The sequence below is a fragment of the Citrus sinensis genome, chromosome 7 (assembly GCF_022201045.2).
Source record: "Citrus sinensis cultivar Valencia sweet orange chromosome 7, DVS_A1.0, whole genome shotgun sequence".
Classification (NCBI taxonomy): Eukaryota; Viridiplantae; Streptophyta; class Magnoliopsida; order Sapindales; family Rutaceae; genus Citrus; species Citrus sinensis.
This window is the reverse complement of record NC_068562.1, coordinates 3,560,129-3,580,940: the sequence shown is the minus strand read 5'-3', so window position 1 is coordinate 3,580,940 and position 20,812 is coordinate 3,560,129. Positions and strand designations below refer to the sequence as shown.

The 20,812-nt window shown below is 34.6% G+C and overlaps 2 protein-coding genes across 2 annotated transcripts; one reads left to right on the top strand and one right to left on the bottom strand.

Moving 5' to 3' along the window:
- Nucleotides 1-455: 455 nt before the first annotated feature.
- LOC102618566 (DNA polymerase alpha catalytic subunit) lies at nt 456-13,085 on the bottom strand. The gene is made up of 30 exons (XM_006466528.4): nt 11,698-13,085; nt 10,600-10,770; nt 10,369-10,452; nt 10,157-10,231; nt 9,854-9,918; nt 9,442-9,532; nt 9,165-9,353; nt 8,591-8,754; nt 8,354-8,468; nt 7,813-7,992; nt 7,614-7,727; nt 6,578-6,697; nt 6,174-6,494; nt 5,950-6,042; nt 5,352-5,470; nt 5,155-5,227; nt 5,014-5,070; nt 4,799-4,891; nt 4,344-4,466; nt 3,925-4,022; nt 3,757-3,802; nt 3,514-3,627; nt 3,315-3,398; nt 3,001-3,204; nt 2,833-2,909; nt 2,117-2,327; nt 1,265-1,318; nt 1,027-1,146; nt 855-929; nt 456-744 (listed from the first exon to the last, which is right to left on the bottom strand). Exons 1-30 carry the CDS (start codon nt 12,760-12,762, stop codon nt 598-600), a joined length of 4,542 nt encoding a protein of 1,513 aa, XP_006466591.2. The 5' UTR covers nt 12,763-13,085; the 3' UTR covers nt 456-597.
- Nucleotides 13,086-17,319: 4,234 nt separating this feature from the next.
- Nucleotides 17,320-20,576, top strand: LOC102618852 (probable serine/threonine-protein kinase At1g01540). The gene is made up of 7 exons (XM_006466529.3): nt 17,320-18,176; nt 18,379-18,483; nt 18,648-18,770; nt 18,874-19,044; nt 19,149-19,278; nt 19,392-19,601; nt 20,130-20,576. The coding sequence occupies exons 1-7, from the start codon at nt 17,551-17,553 to the stop codon at nt 20,286-20,288; spliced, it is 1,524 nt and encodes a 507-aa protein (XP_006466592.2). The 5' UTR covers nt 17,320-17,550; the 3' UTR covers nt 20,289-20,576.
- Nucleotides 20,577-20,812: the final 236 nt, after the last annotated feature.

The window sequence follows — 20,812 nt, the reverse complement described above, 5'->3', positions numbered from 1 at the left end:
CTTGAGAGAGAAAAAGAATATTTTTTTTCAATTGAGAGTTGGGGAGTAAAGCGTTTGCCTTAACACAAGTGCTGAGCCTAGCTTGCGATATAAACCCGAAACTTTACAAATTGAGGCCAAACCAGGCGGAAATCCCAGCACGCTTCCTCCTTTTTCTTTTCCAGATAGGAAGGTCCCATGACCTAAATATATCAAAGTTGACCAAATGCGGCGTTGGATTGTGGTGGCAATTTTGGGGGGCTTGAACGTGTGATAATGAGGTTGACAGGTTGTGTTGACGCCATCTAAAAAATTATCGTGCTATTGACTATTGAGATGTCCAATTTGTAGTCATTATCACTATAATATTTTTAAAAAAAAAATTAGCATAAACAATCATTTCAACAGTTCAATGAATGTCATCTTCAGTCTGGATCTCTTTTGGCTTCGAAAATTTGCAATAGGACTAGAGCAAATCAAATGAAATTATGAAGCATTTCTGAGATAAATGTTGAATCAGTCAGCAAAACAAAACTTTACTAGCGAATACAAGCGCGCGCGCTAATATTTACAACAGAGATTTTAAAAATACAGATTGAATTGAATTTGTTGGTTAATTCATACCGAGATGGCAATGTCGTTCAGCTTTACCCAGCCGTAGGCACAGCGCTCGCGAATCCTTTGAACTGTTGATGCCGCCAAAGCAACCACAGGTCGAATCTTGTTCAACTCTTTTTCTAGTGGTATTTTAGCACTAATCTCCATCTGCTCCTCCCAATAACAAAAGAAAAAAGATCAATACACAATGCCATTGTATTAAATAGTATGCTGAACAAACAAAAAATGGCAAAACATTTAAGAAAAATGAAATTAACCTTTTCTATGCCGCGTTGAGTGTCCAACAGATGGCAAAAATAAGTAAGCTGCTTATACAAATCTGCTTCTGTGTACTGGTGAAAGAAGGCACAAATTACACCCATAAATTCTTTAGTTATATGATAAATATATCTTGAGAAATTATTAATTATATGAAATTGGGGTGAAAACCTTTCGTACAAGACGCCCATTGCAGCGAGGATAGTTTGGACAAACCGTCCCTCTCTCAGCATCACCAATCAGCCGAAGGTTCAAACTACAGGTGGTGTATTTGCAAGTTTCATCGTCACACTGAGAGCAAAATAAATCAATGATAAAATTCAATAATCACTGATGATTAAAATCAAATAATAGGTAGACAAGTTATTTATTTGTAACCGAATACTATATTCTACAAGAGGTAGATTACCATCATTAAGCCCTTGTAATACATCGAGACAAACCCATCCGCTTGCCTCTTGACCTGACAGACAAAGCACGGTTTTAGAACTCTATTAATTTAACAAATATCAATTAATCAATAAATTATAAATTTATGAAGATATTTTTTATTTTAAAAAAATTTGATCACGTTTATAGTATTGATTTACCTAGATTTTGCATTTATTATGCTTTACTTAAATAATAGTTAGTTGCATCACATTGGTAGTAATAAGATTGTGGTACAAATTTTATTTTTACATTTTAAAAATGATAATTTTATGCTGATATTGATTAATTTCTTATTGCAAAACAACAATACTAATTAGGATCTCTTTTCTCATTACAAAAAATTAGAGATGAGATCTAAGTCAAAAATAATTTCAAGAAGAAACAAACAACATCGAGAAACAAAAGTTACTTAGACATAACATACGGATTTAATTTCAAAATAGGTGATTACTAATTTGTACAGGGGGATGGGTCCAATAAGAAAATAGAAATTTAAAAAATTTATTATCTTATAAATTTTTTGAACTTTTAATTTACCATATTGGTCCCAAGTTAAAAATAATAAAAATTATTATTTAATTAGGATTACTAATTCATCAAATATTAATTTATCCAAATTCTGCTGGACATTGAAGGTTGAAGATGGAAAAGCATCTTTCAAACTAATGTTCCTACACCACCTAGCTAACAACTTAATTCTAGATGACAATTTGGACTGCAAGGGCTTTATTGAGTGACACAGTACGAGTGCAATAGACAAGTTTAGTGAAAGGTCTAACGTCTCGAATTCAACAATATTTTCGTGGAGCACAATTTTCAGTATAATTACCTGGTTGGCTATCATTCCAGGGGATATTCTACCCGCTTCAACTTCCTCGGGGCATTTAGGACAACGCAATGTACGCCAAAAGTTATACTCTGTTTCTGGCTTACTTGGCTTCTCACTGACTGACATGCAAATGGAACTGCAGACAGCTGGACAATCAAAAGTACTAGAACAGCTGGGACATGACAAGATCAATGGCTCACAACCCCGATATCTGCAATCCAATTTATAACTTGCATTAATGCATTACTTTTATTTGTTGTGAAAGCTACCCAGAACGTCCAATATACTAATTTCATTATCCTAATTAACAAAGAAAGTGTTGCTGATATGTATATATCTACAAGATCATAGGGGGACAGTTAAAATTTAGAAAAACTTTTACAAGGAAATGAACCACAGTGATGAAAAAGAATACATGTGCTTGGATATCATAGAGTGTAATAAGTGATTCAACATATAATTACATAATTTTGGCACATGTAAATAGCGTGTACGTTATTCTCTAAATACTGCACGACACAAAAATATAGCTAAAAGTGTGACCAAATATGCACATGAACGGTGAAAACAAGTAATCATTCAGAAACTTCTCCTAAATTCTTGGGGTGGTGTTCTTAATTCATTTTATGTAACATTTATCACTCATATATACTCTTTTTATCTTTTTGATAATCTTTCTTTTTTATTAAAAAAGATTAAAAAAATGTAATCATTACCTCTCCTCATCTCCTACAGCAAACAACAGAGAGCTGGAAGGATCACTGCTCATAGTTTCACTTGGTTTACTTTGGAACTGAAAAAACCATAAATCAATACTTAGGCATGAATAAAGAAGGAAGCATTAATTCACTGAAAATCGGTCTGGCCTAGAGAGATGCTCTTACCTTGGATGGATCAAGCCCTAAACAATCAGCTAAGCGCTCTGGGCTCGTACCCTCAATTGAAGCACATAGACGTGATACTACGGGATGAATCTGCTGAGACGCATAGTAATCAATGTCAATCATCCATTTCCCATCACCTTTTTTCAATTCATCAGGATGTCTAGCACGCTGAGCAATCCCTACTGAACTACCTGAACTTGTACCCTGCCCAGAAAAGGAAGGAGAAATCTACAATTAATATAACATCTTAGCATCAAAGAAATCTATGCTCAAAGGCTACTAACTTGATGAAAACAAATCACTACATCTCAAACCTGCTCACAACAAATTATATATGGTACAGTATCACCAGCAGAGCAACCGGTAGAATAACCACTTTGCTTCAATCTCAGTGCCACCTGGAACGTGGCAGGCAAATGTAAACCTCATGCATTGGATTAAATAAATGGAGGAAGAAATTACTTGGGATTATAGATACTTCTAATTAAGGAAATGAAGAATTATCAAGCTCACTTGAACATGTGGTTGGTTTTTGGCATCAGGGTACGCTTCAGGTGGTTTAGTCAGTGTCTTTGTAATGACATATTTCTCAAGTGCCACTTGTCCACTTCTCATGTCCTCCTGGACCTGTTAGATATGCATACATGACTGACAGTCAGTTAAATTTCTCAGTGATATATCTATGGGGTTTGAAGCATGAACACGTTAGTCAGCAAAACTGAATAAGTATGAATTACAAAGTTAGTATAACTTCACCTTCATAAGAGAGTTGTGAATTGATTCAACAACATCCTCACATGACCTGAGAGCCCAAGAGCCAAACATTTTAAACAGATCAGTAATTCAATCATTCTACTCAAATTTCCAACTTAGCACAAACAAATGTGCCATCATTGTTCTTGGGGTAGGAATGACATCACGTACCTTTCTGACAGTATTTGACTTAGACAGAAATCCCCCACTTCCTTTGAAAGCAAGCTCCAATCACGACGAACCATATCAAGACCTTTACGTTCAATAACCTGCATTCACAAAGTTATCATATTGATTCAAAAGCTGGGCAAGTTAAAGAATCTACCACTAGAATTCTGGACAATCTAGACAGACAATAAACTGTGTACGTTTGTGCATGTAAAAACAAAAAACTGTTTTGCATTTCCATACAGTACCATAGAGAATCCAACACTTATCAAGCTTGCAACCATGTGAAGTTATATTACAACCATGGTAACAAAGTGCATTCTTCTACAATTGACCATAAGAGTGTCAAACACTTGTATTGACAAGTGACGTTACTTGTCCAATAGTTAGAAATGTCCAAGAGTAATAAAAAATAAATGTACCTCATACGGCATTCCATCCTTGAACTGCACCTTGACAGCTGCATATTTCTTCTTCTTAAGCAGCAGCATTCTCTTGTACAATCCATCAAGATCAATTTCTAGACACTTGTACTTCTTGTTAACCTAAAATCAAGATAACATAGAAGTCACTCATATAGCTCCACATTGTTATTTATTTTTTTCTTTTTTTGGAGTTAATAATTTGCTATCTTATTCTCAAACTGTCTAGGATACACGAGCTTAATTATAATTTTTGTTCATTCAAGTCAAAATTTAACAAAGTGCAAATTCCCAGAAAATGAATAAATCTATGGATCTCTCACCCCAATCTAATTTGAAGCACCAGATAGATTTAATCTCTTTAGAAATACATCAAGAAGGCACAAATTGAATCTTTTGCAATACAATATTTATGTCAACATTCATCAAGTACAGGAAGACAGTTATAATCTCACCTCCTGGATGACTTTCCCAGCAATAGCTTTTGCTTTTGCAATATCATCTATTCCGCTATGTATCATAATTGAATCTGTATCACCATAGATTACCTGCAAGAGACAAGGTAAATGCATCCTTCAACAACTACATATATCTACACAAATGAGATAATTCTGACATGGTCACTAAGAAAACATTCACAAGTTATGGATATGAATGTACAAGAAATGACCTCTAGGTTCAAATTATTCTGAACAAGATCAACAGTGCTCCGTAGAATCTCCCTTCCCTGCATAATCATGTGACTTGCTCAATGATTAGAACATCTCATTATAAATGGCATTGCCTTGCTAAGTATATATGTTTCTCTTACTTGTTGCGTTATAAGCTCTGCAAGAGGCTTTGCATAAAATCTTGAATTGGAAAACCCAAGGCATCCATACATACTGCAACATTGAACATATCAGCCATGTAAAGTGAGATGGAATAAAATTAAGTTGGAATGAAACAGCAATCACAGAAGTTAAAGTGCACATTCATAACCCACAGAAAACAAATCTAAGAACAAACCTATTTGCAGTAAGCTTTAATGCTTGCTGCTGAATGTCAAGCTGCTGGATCTTGAGACCAGATGCAGTCTTCATCCATGTCTTAACCATTCTTCTTCTCTGAACCAAATTTTTAAGCAACTACAAACGGAGAGAAAGAACACATAAATTTAAAGCGCACAATCACGCTTTGGAAATTGAAGTAGAGAAAGATTATGAGTTTGTAACTGGAAATCCATGATTAATGCATAGGACAGTCTTAGAAGCAGAACATCGCCGCAATCAGTAAGCACACAAAACATGTAGAAGTTTCACTTAACAATCTTGGATTATATTTAATTTTATTCAAATAATAACACCAAACGTGTCTTGTCCAACCAGTATCCTAAGAATCTCAAATTCAAAACATGAAAGAGCTTAAGAAGTTGCAAAATTAGAACAAGAACAGATTAAGCAACTTTTTCCTACTTTTCTTGAGTTTCTGTGATTTTGTTCACAGTTCAAAAGCTATCCTTTTAGAGCTAAATTATCAGAACATAAAATTACAATTTTAAAACAAGTTTTCAGATTCTAGTATTCTAAAAAATATCGCAATATGATTCAAATGCAATAAAGAATACCTCCGGTAGAACTCCAGTTGTTTTACTAGACGGTAAGTGAGGAACTAATCCATCTGGAGATCTTTCAACTGTCGTGAAGCAGATATTGTATTCCTGTAAAATATATTACCTATTTAAGCTTATTAAACAACAGAAACCAGCGTAGCAACATAAGGACATGTAAGTGTAAGTGTGCACACACATGCATAGGGAGAGTGAGGATGGGGATTAAAATGTTATTTTACCTGAATAATAGAAGGGTAAAGACTATTGAAGTCGAGAAGCAATATATATTTATCATATAAACCCTTTTTTGGCTCCAAAACCAATCCTCCTGCATAGGCAGGACCTCTTTTTCCTTTTCTGTGGTCATTGTGTGAAGTATCATTGTCAAAGTTTGCATCTTCATTAGTTAACTCTTCAACATTTCTATCCTCAACGCCATGATTGCTTCTCTGCTTTGCCATTTTTGTTTCCTTAACATATGTAAACTTGTCTGGGACAATATATTTCTTTGCACGGAATGCATGTAATAGAAGATACTCCACTCTCTGTGCCCTAGCACCCTGAAGGATTTTCCATGTCAAGTTGGTGAACAGGTTTTATCAGAAAACAAAAGCAGAAAAGGAAAATTACAGCAATAACTTACTTGAAGGGTTTTCCCCCAAAGATTACCACTGATGTTTGTCAGTTGTCGAGTGAGGGGAAGAACACTCAAATGGAACATGAGCTCCATAGATAACCATGCATCTGTTTCACCATATTCAATCTGAAACCATTACAAACACGATGAGAATCATACTCTCCTGGCACACAGTAGCATCTAGTTTTCCAGTCTTGAATAACAAAATACACCCATTGAACCGCTATCCATGTTTTAGAAAAAACCAAACTTGTCAAAGTAGGCTCAAAAATCACCTCTACTAACAAGTGCTCAAGCTATTGAGCACCTTTATTATGTACTACATCACATAGGTAATATCAACTGAACCACTGTATTCAACTGGAGAAGAGAACATGAAAATAATATCATTTTCGAACAACCATCATAATGATCAATGGTGTCTCAAAGGCTTTAGATATTAGCTGACATAAAGTTATCCATTCATTTCAAGTTTTCAACAACTGTGAATTGTATCCATTGGAGAACACATTGACCGACCATCATGCAAAATGGGCTTTTCGTCCACACATAATATGCAATAACATTGAGCACCCAATTTTGAAGTCGGCATCATAAAATGGGCCTTAAACATTCAGCAGTAACTCACCCTATGAATTTCAGGGTTTTAAAATAATCCTCAGTTCAGAACTTAAAATAACTTAATGCTTAGTTACAGAAAATAGGAACCAAAGCACAGGATAACATTAAAAAGTGAAAAGAATGCTTTGATTTATGATAATGGACAAACATTGTATTTACTCAAATATATATATATATAATGAAAACATTGTAAGAATCAATGGTAATGGAATGAAAATTAACTTTATATTGGAATTCGGACATGCTATTTTGGTGAAAGGAGATTTAAAACCTCGAGCTCTTGCTTTTATCACAAGCAATGAAACCTATTAGGTTGTTCCCTTGGGGAGTTAAAATAATTCTTTGATATTCAAACTGCAGTTCCTTATCTCAATATCAAACATGGTGCGCAGAACTGGTCAAAGCAAGCATCAGAACTTACAAGTTCCATAAGAGATTCCAACGTTTGGAACATTTTCAGAACATCATGTGGGCCAACCTCCTTCCGGTCTTTGTTCAACTGAGTTTTTGCAAGTTGTGTCAAAGAATAACTGACCTGTAAGAAGACAAGAAGCAAACGAAATTGAATAAAACAAATAATAAGTGCATTCAGGGTGTAATAAACCAGCCAAATGATATACCTCTCTTAATAGGTCACGTGAACACAAAAATGTGTCACATAAGAGCCGACCAGCAATGCAAGACATGATCCCTGGACTTGCTCCAGATCCAAAAATGGTTCTTCCTTTTCTAAGCTTTGGCATTTCAGAACGCTTGAGACGGCCAATCTTTGACCACATGCTGCTAGGCACTCTACAAACCTGCATGAGAATAGTACAAGCACATTACAGGCGAGATGGAAATTCAATACAACTACATCAGATGAGCGCAGCAGAAAAACAAGCATTTTAAACAATACAAGGGAAGAGACTGAGAAAATAATTACATGTGTTCATTCCTATCCCACTTTAATGTTATGGAAATGCCAATTCTAAAGGTTGAATGTCTATATAAAAGCAATGAAAATGTATAAATTTGCATTTGGTTTGATATTAACCCACAGTTACCTATTAGACTGCATTCATGCATATAAGAAAGGAACACCAATGAGCCAACAATTTACTATCTATGATAGAGCATTTACAAACTACCATATGGAAAGCAAAAGAAAGATATTCTCACCTGGGCTCTGTGAAGGAGAACATCAAGGTCAAACCCAGATATATTGTGTCCAACAAGAACATCACTGTCCAACTTGTATAATTCAATCATCAAACGGTTTAACAAGGCTCTCTCACTGCAACATAATGTCAAAAAATACTCAACAGAAGCAACCAAAAACACAATCATGGAAAGTTGGCAGCCAATCAGAAGAAACAGGAATTTTGAAAGACAGCAAGATTTATAATTACAATGTACCTGCTTTCAGAGCATAAAACATTTGATCCAGCTTTTGAATTTCTATCTGTTGCCTCTTTGTTAAAACCCATTGGAAATATGCCTCCATCAAGCTTGCGAACTACAGTAAAATGACTCAGCATTCCCGGTTTCTTCCATTCCGATGCCAACATGGGAGTGTCAATCTTAAAGAAAAATACAACAAAAGCAGTACTTATTTTAGTAGAAATAACAATTTTCTAAGCCAGAATAACAGCAATTGGAGTACATGAGCCAATAATAAATCATATAACCTATAAAAACTAATCACACAGCGTAGACCAGCTTGAAATTGTACTAGTTCTAACAAGTTTAGGTACAACACCATTAAAAACAGAAATCCAACTAGTTGCAAAATCAAGTTTAATGCCATCTTCCCAGGTTACATCACTAGCAAAATTGCTATGAGACATATTTTGCAAATTGAAGTGTAACTCAATTTACAATATTCCAACCAAAACGAATAATAGCAAACCCATTTCTCACAATCACCAAGAAGGAAGAATCCATGTACTAATGTCAAAGTAGGATAGCTAACAAAGACTGCAAAACTAACCTTTGCCTTGTGACAGCAGACAACCGATGCAGATACAATTTCATTCACATCCTGCCTTTTGTTGAAAACAGTTTTCAAGTTTATAGCAGTGACAGTCACTGGAGGAACCTCTGCTACATGCTTTGAGGATGATGAAACTCGTATATCTTTTGGAGAGTCCACAGTGATCTCATATTTGCACCAGCTCACCTGTCAAAGAGTACACCAAGCAGTTGCAGTTGAAACTACAAGCATTCATAATTAAGCAATATAAGATGCCCATATTTCGGAGACTCACCCTTTGAGGAGCAGGACAGCTAGAAAACTTTGAAATTGATAGCCAAGATGGTCCTTTTACCTTCCTTTTAACAAGAAAAAGTTCCAAGGCACTGCATGTGACTACACCAGTCAGTGTTCCTTTCTTTCATCCAAAAACAAAAATGCATTGATTATTAGCATTTGCGGAAGGCATGGCATAAGAAATAGTCCAATGAATCTCATGGACTTTCATCCTATCAACTAGTGAGCTTCAAGAATTTATAATATATCAACAAGTCATATGGAAGAACACAAGAGATTATAACTAGTTGATCCACCCAGTTTGTATCAAGCAATCCATTCAATTCCTAAAGCATGTCAACTCACTAATTCCCCTAATCAGAAGACAGAGAAGACAAACAAAGTTAAAAACCCATGCTAACTACTTTTACCTGCTATGAGTTCCAAGAAGAGAGCAGAAGTTTTCTCCTTTTAGATCTGCTGGAAGTGGTGGGTCCTGCAATAACAAAATGCAAGCATTCATCCCTAATGGAAGAGTCATATCTTGACAATCATGAAAACAGCAGTATGTGAGTCAAGGTTCACAATTAACTTTTCAGAATTTAACCTTATTCAAATTACAGTAGCAGGAAAACAAACAGGTGAATGGTTGGCAATAAAAAGATTGAACAAATAATGTGATGGCTTAAACTGCTTTCCTGATCTGATTCACACATTTAGGTTTAGGGATATACCTTGAATGGATAATTGATCTTGAGAACATAATTCTCCCCAGCAGGTATTTCAGCTTGCCCAAATGCATATCTCCTCTGTATAAGCCAGGAACGAGCACCAAAGTGAATCAAAGGAACAAAATGAAGAATTATTAACTAAGTTACAACAGCATCGAGTAGTATGCAAATTTATCAATGCATTTCTTTGAAGCATAAAGATTGAGTCTGCAAACCTTAACCGGTGACACAATATAATTTGAAACATTGAGATTTAGCAACTGATTTGCGATTTCAGTTTTTAATCCTAAAGCCACATCCTACAAAATAAAACAACAAAAATGCATCAATAACATATACAGCAGAACAGGGAGGAGGGGGAAAGAGTGAATATATTTGACTGCATTGCTGCATGAATATGTAAATACTCATACTGCATTGCTGCATGAATATGTAAATACTCATACTTGCAACTTTTTCCGGAAAGCCATGGGAGAAATACGAGACTCTTCGGCATCTTTCTCAAGCTTCATAATCTCATCAGTCTGAAACAGAGGACCATTTGGAATAGCATATACACATCTCTGCATGTTCTTAACAACAACACAGCAACTATGATGTGTGCTTCCTGCTTTGACCTTAACAGCAATGACAGATAACAGTTGTTAAGGTTGTTATTTGTATATAGATGTAAAACAAGCAATAAAACAATTATACACATGCAAAGACACATCACAATAGAAAATTCATAGCGAAAATTAACAGAACTTATCTAGAAAAAAGAAAGGGATAAAAATTATATAAGATGCCCCAAAAGCAATAATTTTCTAGAGTCTTGGACAAAATATCTCTAGAGAGTAGAAACTATTGAAAGGAATTAAGAGAGAGTTGGTGCTCAGTAGAGTATCTGTGTCATTCATAATTACCATCCAAATCATTGGGGAAAAGATGCCACTAATAGAAGCCAAGCAGTAAAATAGGAATGTTAAGGCAAACAAAAGACCATTTCCATTAATGGATATAAATATGCAGCTACTGAGGTCAGATTTCAGCATTAAAGAAATGATTTAACATTAAAGAAATGCGAAAGAATGCACAACAAGAGTAATGAAAGTACCTTATTATCAGATGGTTGTGAGTTGTAACAGCACAAACTGACAACCTAAAAATCTAAGCGAAATTGAATAGATTATAGCCTGAGCAGAGCGGAAGAATATAAAGTTTCCAGGTTATCTATCTAAAGATTTTTAATGAAACCAAGCCAACTCAAGCTCTAGATTGGTTTAGTCTCATCTTTATATGTCACTAGCTCGCTGATATGGTCAAAGATATAACTCGGTTTAAGATATTGACAAGTAGCAAAAATTAGAGAATGAAAATGCATGGACTCTCCAGCCAAACTACCCATTTGACTGGCTATATAATATCACTTTCCAAACATTAACAATACCAAACTCAGCCAAAAAATCCAATCCATAAATCAGAGGTGTGCTTCAAATTTCCTAATTCAGATTCTGCAAAATCATGTAAATTGATCACAAAATGAAATGAATTTGTCACATTACCTTCCCAAAGAGGTAGAGGGTTCCCATATTAGCCCCAGAAAGCTGTTCATGAGCATCAAGAATGTAAAAAGGCAATGATCCATCGTCATCCACCTCAAATTCCGACTCCTGACAACTCAAACCACTTTTCCCCTCATCCAATACCATATTACCTCCGCTAACCTCCTTCCACCCTGCAGTTGCACTCAACAATGGATCCTTCTCAGTACTAATCTTAGCATTTAGTTTTTTACATTCCTTCACGTCCTCATTTACTTCATCTTTCACTTCAACAATGTTATCTCTCTTAGTCAGTTCAGTACTATTATCAGATTCCCATTTCAATTCTTTTGATTCCTCAACCACATCACAATTCTGAATTTGTACAAAATTATTTATCAAATCAGAATTTTCTTTTACTGAATTCGTTGAGTTTGTAACTAATTGACTGTTGGTCTTTACAGAATTAACAGAAACGAAACTCTTAATATTACTTGAAACGGACCTTCTACGCCGCTCTCGATCTGCTTCATCCGGCGCAAATTCTGCTAAAACTTCATCAATAACACTCTCACTTTCTTTAACTTTCTCATCTTTGGATTTTTTAAACATCGCTGTCGATGTTAACATAGCCGACAATCTCTGTTTCCCCATCATGGCCGCCGCAGCAGTCAGCGATGGATTCGGCTTCCTGACGTTTTGATTATTTTCTTTCTTTCCCCTTTTTTCAATTCTCTGCTTCTTAATCGATCTTTGGCCATCCAATGATTCGTCATCGGACGACGAAGGGAGGCCAGCCACCGACCAATCTTCTTCTTGTCCCTCGTCGCCGTATCCGAGACCATCATCGTCCACGATGAATCCACGCGCCTCTTCACGCCGACGCGCCACCAGGGCGTCATACTCGTCCTCCGCTACGGTGTCGTATATCGGATTCTCTAATTTGATATTGTATCCTACGGAATCTCCGGATCTCCGTCCGCCGCGGCGCAGCGCTTTGAGCCTTTCCAAGGCTTCGGCTCGCGCGGACGCCTCCGCTCCTCGGCTACGGCGCCGGCCAGCTACTACTGGCTGCTCGTCCTTCATCAGACTGTTCTCCCGAGATTTAGTTTTTTGTCTATTGCTCGCTGCTGATTTTCGTCTCTTGCTTCCTGCTTTTCTCTCTCTAGGGTTTTGATAAGAAAGACAAGAGGGCAAAATGATGCTGGGTGTTGTAAATGGCGGGAAAATTGTATTAATTTAGGCGGCAATTTTTTTTTTTTTTTTAATGGTTTTCAATTGAGCAATAATCTTGAAAAGAAACTGTCGTTACCGTACATGAGGAATATGTTTGTAAGCAGTGACCCCAACTGATTTGATTACCCCTACTTCTCAATGAATTATAACAAATTTTAGAATTACGTTTCTTTAAAAAATATAGGGGTATTTTCATCTCGTACCTCATAAAAAATGAGGTTCATCAAAATCAACCCATGAATTTCAACCTTTCCATTCCGTTAACACCTCATTAGCATGTGAAATGATGATTTTGGCCCCACCAACTAATATATGAATATTTAAAGAAGATAATACATAGAATCAAATTAAATAATATACGTTTATTAGATAACAATGAAGTTTAAAAATTGCGGAGCTTCAAAAGGACCATTGATGGCGAATTTTCCAAGAAGGCGAGACCCGCATGAGCTGTAGCCTGTAGACAGTAGCATTTTTTGTTTTTGAAAGTAGATCGGTATCGTAAAACGACTACTGCGCCCTCGTTTTGTTTTCTCTCTAAATTTTATTTTTGGCTTGTTGCTTTAAAGTGATAATTTTTGCTTTGTTTTTTTGGATATGTTGCAGCGAGCCTCGTGATTTGATTTTGTGAAGCTACGGTGCCGATTGCGTTGACTGACATGCATGAGTTTGGGAAGCCAAAAGGCAAGATCAAAGTGAAGAGATTCAAAGGTGTTTGTGAACAATCAAAAGTTGTGAAACAAGGCTTTTATAATGACCAAGTTAACTTCATCAGCAATTCAATTTTAATGGAATAGGTTGAATCTGATTAAGGTTGGAATTCATGGTTCAATTTGATGAATATCCTTTTTTTTATAGGTTCAAGTTCAAATTAACTCTTATTCTAAAAGGAGGGGTAATCCAAAAAATAAAGAATAATGATACTATAAATAATTGTTATCCCCTTTTGATTAATATCTTCATGTCATATTAGTTTGTACACGTTAACTTATACAATATTGTTTATGGCTTTATTAATATTAAAAAATAAATGGTAAAATTGAGATAGTAAAATAAAATGAGGCGTTCAAATAAAATGGTAAAATTGATTTATCTTTCGTTCAACAATGGTATAACTAGTTTTCATTCAAGTTTCTTTTCTCATTTTTTTTATTACTCTTTATCAAAGCCTCTAAAAGTGGTGAATGTTCTTTTCAACTTACAATTATACATAATTTATGTGTTTTATTTGCACAAAACAGATATATAACAACTTCTCTACTAAAAAACGTTGTTGTTGGATTTATCCCATCTATTAACAATTGAATGATAATTTAATTATAATTTATCAAACAAAAGTAATAACAAAATTATTCAAAATGTTAGAAAATAATTAACCGTTAGTGAAAACTGTCACCTAAATTTTAGGAATATTCGTGTTGTATTATTAAAAATCAATAGACAAATATGCGAAAACACACCAAATCCATAATTCTTAATTATTCTATAGAACCATGGGGTTTACTTTCCAAATCAAGACACCGAATCTATAACTTTCGTGCACTCTCTTTAATTATGGGATGTCAAAAAAGAATAAAATGTTACGTGCAATATATCGACTATAACCACTGCATACAGATAACTTCTATGTCATCTTTCAGTATTCCTATTTTAGTCTATTATAAGAATAAAAATTACCCTTAAGTCTATACATATTAAAAGCTCACATCATATTAGATATATTAAAACACAAATTATCGAAAACATTAATAGATCACTTTTAAGTGGGTTTAACTTTATATGATAGTTTGTAACACGTAATTATTCATATGTAAGCCCGACATTGAATTAAGGATTCAACACAAACATCTTCAAAGTATGAAAATATATTTAAGAATATTGCATATGAAAATAAATTATCTAAAGTTCAAAATATTTCTACCTATTCTTATTTTGTTGAATTTATTATATTAATTTACAGTTTAAACTCACTCATTAATCAATATATTGGTTTCACAATGTAGAATTCTATGTAATTAATTATCAAGTTTATTTTGTTCTATAGACAGCCAAATTAAAGATTCCATAATAAGAATTTGACTAAGATGTCGATAAAGATTAAAGATTAATGGTTTATTATATAAGTGAACAATGTCTCTATATAGAAAAACTCTATAATACATCAGAGATATTACGTCAATCGTACACAAAGAAAATGATGTTATAATATATATACACTTATTTTGAAAAATCATCATATAAGTGGTAATTATATTAAATTCAATTACACATGTCATATATGGATTAATTAATTGTATTACCTTTGACATATTTTAAAAATCCTCCTTCAAATAAGCCAAATTTGAATAGATGCCCTGCATTTTATCTCCCAAATTTAGATTCAGTAATTAATTAAAAATTATTGTTATTTCAAGTTTGGTGCCAATTTCAATTGGATAGAATTGAATCAAAAACTTCATAAATCAACTAACGTTATAGCAGACTAAGTATTGAGAAAATTATTAATTCTCAAGTCAAAAAACACTCTAACTACCTATTTAATTGACAACAACTAAATTGGACCACTTGAAGAATAAATATTTAAGCATTATCTTCGACGCTTACTTTATTTTTTTTTCTTTTTCTTTTCAGGTGCCAATATATTACTTCGATATTTAATTAAAAAATAGAGATTGTTCATATGTACATGTGATGTCAGCGGATCTTCTTTTGGCAACATTCTAAAATACATATAAAATATTATATCAGTTATATAATAAAAAAATGATGTTATATAAATATACATTTATTATAAAAAAAAAAACTATTATATAAGTTATGATTATATTAAATTTAATCACATATGACGTATATGCATTAGTTGGCTATAGAACCTTTAACATATTCTCCTTATTTTGGGATTCAAAATTGATTCTTCAACATTTGAAGGCAGTTGTTGAAACTTTCAAGCATTAATGGTACTTGGGGTTGTTGTCAAGCAAGTGGTATTTAAAATAGCGGTGGGGTGGTTAGATTTTGGACTCATGGGATTTGTATCATCGCCTAATCATATGATAATGGAAATATGGAAATGGAATCCCAAGTACCAACACTTCTAATTACAATATGTTCTATTATCTACTTGTTTATATTATTTTCATTATTTATTTATTAAAATTTTTAATTATCAATACTTATGTCGGCCCTCACTGGTTGGTGGAATCCAAGGTTGAAGAAAAATTTCCAAAGATATTCTCTTTATGTCTTTAACCTAATCTTGTTCCTTTCTTGGGAAACTATAGGAAATCTAATAATTAAGTTCCCTCTCAAATCCATATACACTCAAGGGAAACTTTTGGGTTATAATGGGGTACTTTGGTCATTTTATAGAGGTCAAGGTCATCTTCTATGATAATGGACAAACTATGTCCTTTAACTGAAAATTTATTAAATGTCGGATTTTATAATATAATACACCAAATTACACAATGCAACTTGCAAATATACTTAACAAAAAGATTGACTCGCAATCATTAGATTGAGGCTATGTAACACTTTTCTATAAAGATAAAATTAATGCTAAGAAATATGTAATGACCGACATAAATCATTTTCATACAAGACAAATTTAATGTTAACAAAAATGCATTGAATGGCATAAATTTTATTTTTAATAATTTGAGTTAATGACTTCAAATGATAAGTTTGGTTATTAAGTCATGTTTTCAATTATTTTGTATTAGTTACTTTTTTATTAAAAAATTAAAAATACTAACGATGACAATAACTTGAGATAATACGATGTGAATCTTCATTACTATAAATTTTTGAAGAATATGGTTTAGACTTTTTTTTTTTTAATGTGAATCTCTTCTATATAATCTTAATGTCATATTAAATTATTAATAGATGTAGATCAAATCATGTACCTTTCTAATTATCATAATATGAAGGTAGTTAATTTTTTTAAAATTACTAGTTAAGTATTTTTGGGATGAAGATTATTATTTTAGTATTTATAATTAAAAAAATTAGGACCTCCTACGTTTTCTCTATATTGAAATAGGTCTTATATTTACTAAGAAGGCATTAAATGATTCCCATTATCATGATAGTTGCTAAAAGAACCAAATCAAAACAAGAATGAAAATTCAGGTTAAAAATCCAAGGCAAAAAATTTATATTTGGTCCATTGATTCTTATCGAACAAAAATGAAAAAGAGAACGGACTCATTGATAGACTACGAAAATTATTATCTTTAACTGTAATTTTGTCCAAAAAAAGGGGGTGAGTGAGATGTTGTTTCCCAAGTTCACCGACTCAAAAGTAAACTCAACTGCTACCCGCGCAATTTTATTTTTAGTTTTAATTTTTTATTAAATGGAACGATTACATTGGCAAAGAAAGATCTTAAATAAATAGAGTCTCATCATGCCATTGCCAGTGCCAGTGCCAGCTGCTATTCTCTTCGCCATTCTCTCGCATCCTTTACTCTATCTCCCAGCAACATGCCTATATCAATTCCACGTTGATTCTTTCAAAAAGGGGAAAAAGAAAAGAAAGAGAAATGCCGTCACAATTACTTCTTTGCTCAGTCTCTGTTAATTAATTATTTAATTTGATCATCACAATTCAATTCACAAAAACACCAGGCATCGATGAGTGACCGACTCTCAAAGCCAACCTCAATCTTTGGTCTACGTTTGTGGGTAGTTGTTGGTGTCTGTGTAGGGGCAGCCTTTGTGCTGCTTCTCTTCATCATCTCACTCTGGTTCACTTCAAAAACAAAACGTTCCAAAACCAAACACAAAAAACCATCTTTAAACGACGCGGCAATTAATGATGATAATAATAATCATCATGCAATAATACCAGTAATCTCTAAAGACATTCCAGAAGTCAGAATTCATCCAGCCTCGAACCCAGAGCCGGCGGATCCCATGGCCGTCACTGGGTCTGTGATAGAAAGGCAAGCGCTGCTTTTGCCTTTAGAAGAAGAGAGCCCAACTGGGTATAACAAGATTCACGTTCATATTGGTAAAGATAATAGAATATGTTATCCTGGGAATGGGAGCGGCGGCGGCAGTGGTGATCAGGTGGCTGCTGTGGTTCCTGAAGTGTCCCATTTGGGGTGGGGTCATTGGTATACTTTGAGAGAGCTTGAAGTTTCAACAAATGGGTTTTCTGATGACAAGGTGATTGGTGAAGGCGGGTATGGGATTGTTTATTATGGTCTTTTGGAGGATAACTCTAAGGTTGCTGTCAAAAACTTGCTCAATAACAGGTACTTTCATTGCAACTTCATTTGTTTATTGCTACCTTTATCATCATCATCATCACTGTTCTTGCAAGAGCAGTGATTTGTAGGTAATGGAGTGTGTTATTTTGAAAAGTCATCATCTTTTTCATTTTGTGGTGTGTCATTTTGAGTGTGATTTACTTGCTCTATCGATTAAGTGCTTAATAAAATGTTTTCCAAGTAACAGGGGACAAGCTGAAAGGGAGTTTAAGGTTGAAGTGGAAGCAATTGGGCGTGTTCGACACAAGAATTTAGTGAGATTGCTTGGCTATTGTGCTGAGGGAGCTCATAGGTACTCTACTTTTACCTTATTTACCTCTCTATATTGGTCTTACGTTTCTGCAGATTATGGTTACTAAAGGCTCTGCTGAGAAAAATTTCAGGTGGATAAGCTTTGTTCCAAGAGTTGTACACATGTAAGAATGTTCTGATGATTACTTATTTCTTATGACGCAGGATGCTTGTATATGAGTATGTGAATAATGGAAACTTGGAACAATGGCTTCATGGGGATGTAGGGCCTTGCAGTCCTCTTACATGGGAGATTCGAATGAATATTATCTTAGGGACAGCAAAGGGGTATTATGAAAAATAAAGTTAAATTTAGTTCAAATTTCATTTTCTTTCCCCCGCTTTTCATCTATGTCATTGTTCTATGGTCCTAACTGAACTGTTCGTGCAGATTGAGTTATTTGCATGAGGGACTTGAACCCAAAGTTGTTCACCGTGATATAAAATCAAGCAACATTTTAATTGATAAGCATTGGAACCCCAAGGTTTCAGACTTTGGCCTTGCCAAGCTCCTTGGATCAGAGAGCAGCTACATTACAACCCGTGTGATGGGAACATTTGGGTCTGTAGGATATCTGTCTTTATTTTTCATTTTCTCGTGCGTGTCATTGTTTCGTTTTGTGTCTGCAGTAAGGGATGGTAACTGGTAACTATCTGCTCTTACAGCTATGTAGCTCCTGAATATGCAAGTACGGGTATGTTAAATGAAAGAAGTGATGTGTATAGTTTTGGAATTCTTATAATGGAAGTAATTTCTGGAAGGATCCCAGTTGATTATAGCAGGCCTCCTGAAGAGGTTCGCACTAATTACTAATATATACATCCTTTTTCAGGATGACATTTTTGAATTATCCTCAAGGTTTGCTTCCTTCGTTTTTGGCTCTTCCATGATAGTTGAGAATTTTGCAGGTAAACTTAATTGAGTGGCTTAAAAAGATGGTTACTAACAGGAATCCTGAGGGAGTGCTCGATCCGAAGTTACCTGAAAAGCCTACATCAAGGTTGTTGAAGCGGATTCTTCTTGTAGCTTTACGTTGTGTGGACCCAAATGCACAGAAGAGGCCAAAAATGGGTCATGTTGTCCATATGCTTGAAGCTCAAGAGTCTCCATCCAAAGAGGTATATAACCTAATTCTTCTTAGAAGCTAGATTCAAGTCTGTTCCTGCATTTTCTTCACGTAAGGAATGTGCAAAGCATACTTAAAATAACCTCAGCCTGTGTAGAACTTGACATATCAATAGGTTATGATATGTAGCATCACAATGTTTCTTTCTTTCAATCTACAAGATCATATAGAATTATTTTAAAAGCCTTTGCAAAATTTTGAAGCATCCAAACGGGTGGTGTATTTTTTAAAGATAATTAATTAGCTGTTTAGAGGAATTGAGATCATTACTAATAACCCAATTTTGTTGCTAAATACGATGGATGCTATAGGTAGTTTTATCATTTCTTTCTGTATCCAATGCATTTATGTTGTTTGAATTCAAGAAATTCCAGGCCTTTTCCTCTCTCTTTTTCCTGATTTCTTAATGCGATTGGTTGGAATCACAATCCCCACAGTAGATGAAACGGAACATCAATTAAATCTTTTCTTGATAGCTACAAATTATACTGATAAACTTTTTCACCCTTTGATGCTCTAGCCAAGCAACTCCTTCCAGGATCGTTATCGCGCCAGTCCAAAGAATGAATTGATAGAAAAGCAGGTGACAGAGTCAGGTGATAACAGTACAAATGAAACTGGGGTACACACCAATGAGACAAGATGGCAGCATCAAGAATTCCAAAAGGAAAAGCATTGAGAACTTACCAACATCCTTTGAAGTGGATCCAACATTATGCATTGCCTGCCCCTCCACTTAGAAGCTGGTAAATACACAGGCCAATTACATGATATATGTCTCTGGTTTTCACATCTGCTGCTCTATATTATTTGTGGCATCCATGGCCTCCCCTGATATATCTTCTCAAACAATTCAATACAGAGGTCTCAATCAATGTATTTTCTTAGACAAGCTGGGTATCCTGTGTATTCAGAGTCCCATCGTTTGCAAAATAAAAGGTTTTTGAATGTGTTTGTTAGATTGACCTATTCTGCAGTGTTAAATTGCTTTCGAGCAGAATATTTCACCTGGTGTTTTAAGAATGCCAATTTATTACTATAAAGATATATAGGTGGAAGTACTACAATTTGATCACATTCAACAGGCAACCAACATGTTTAATGAAACTTCATGTCAAACTCATTCAGTTTTGTAAGAAGTGCTGCTTAAGCTTAGTTGGCGGGAGTCGATCATTTCGAAAACTTTCTTGCTTTCGCAACATG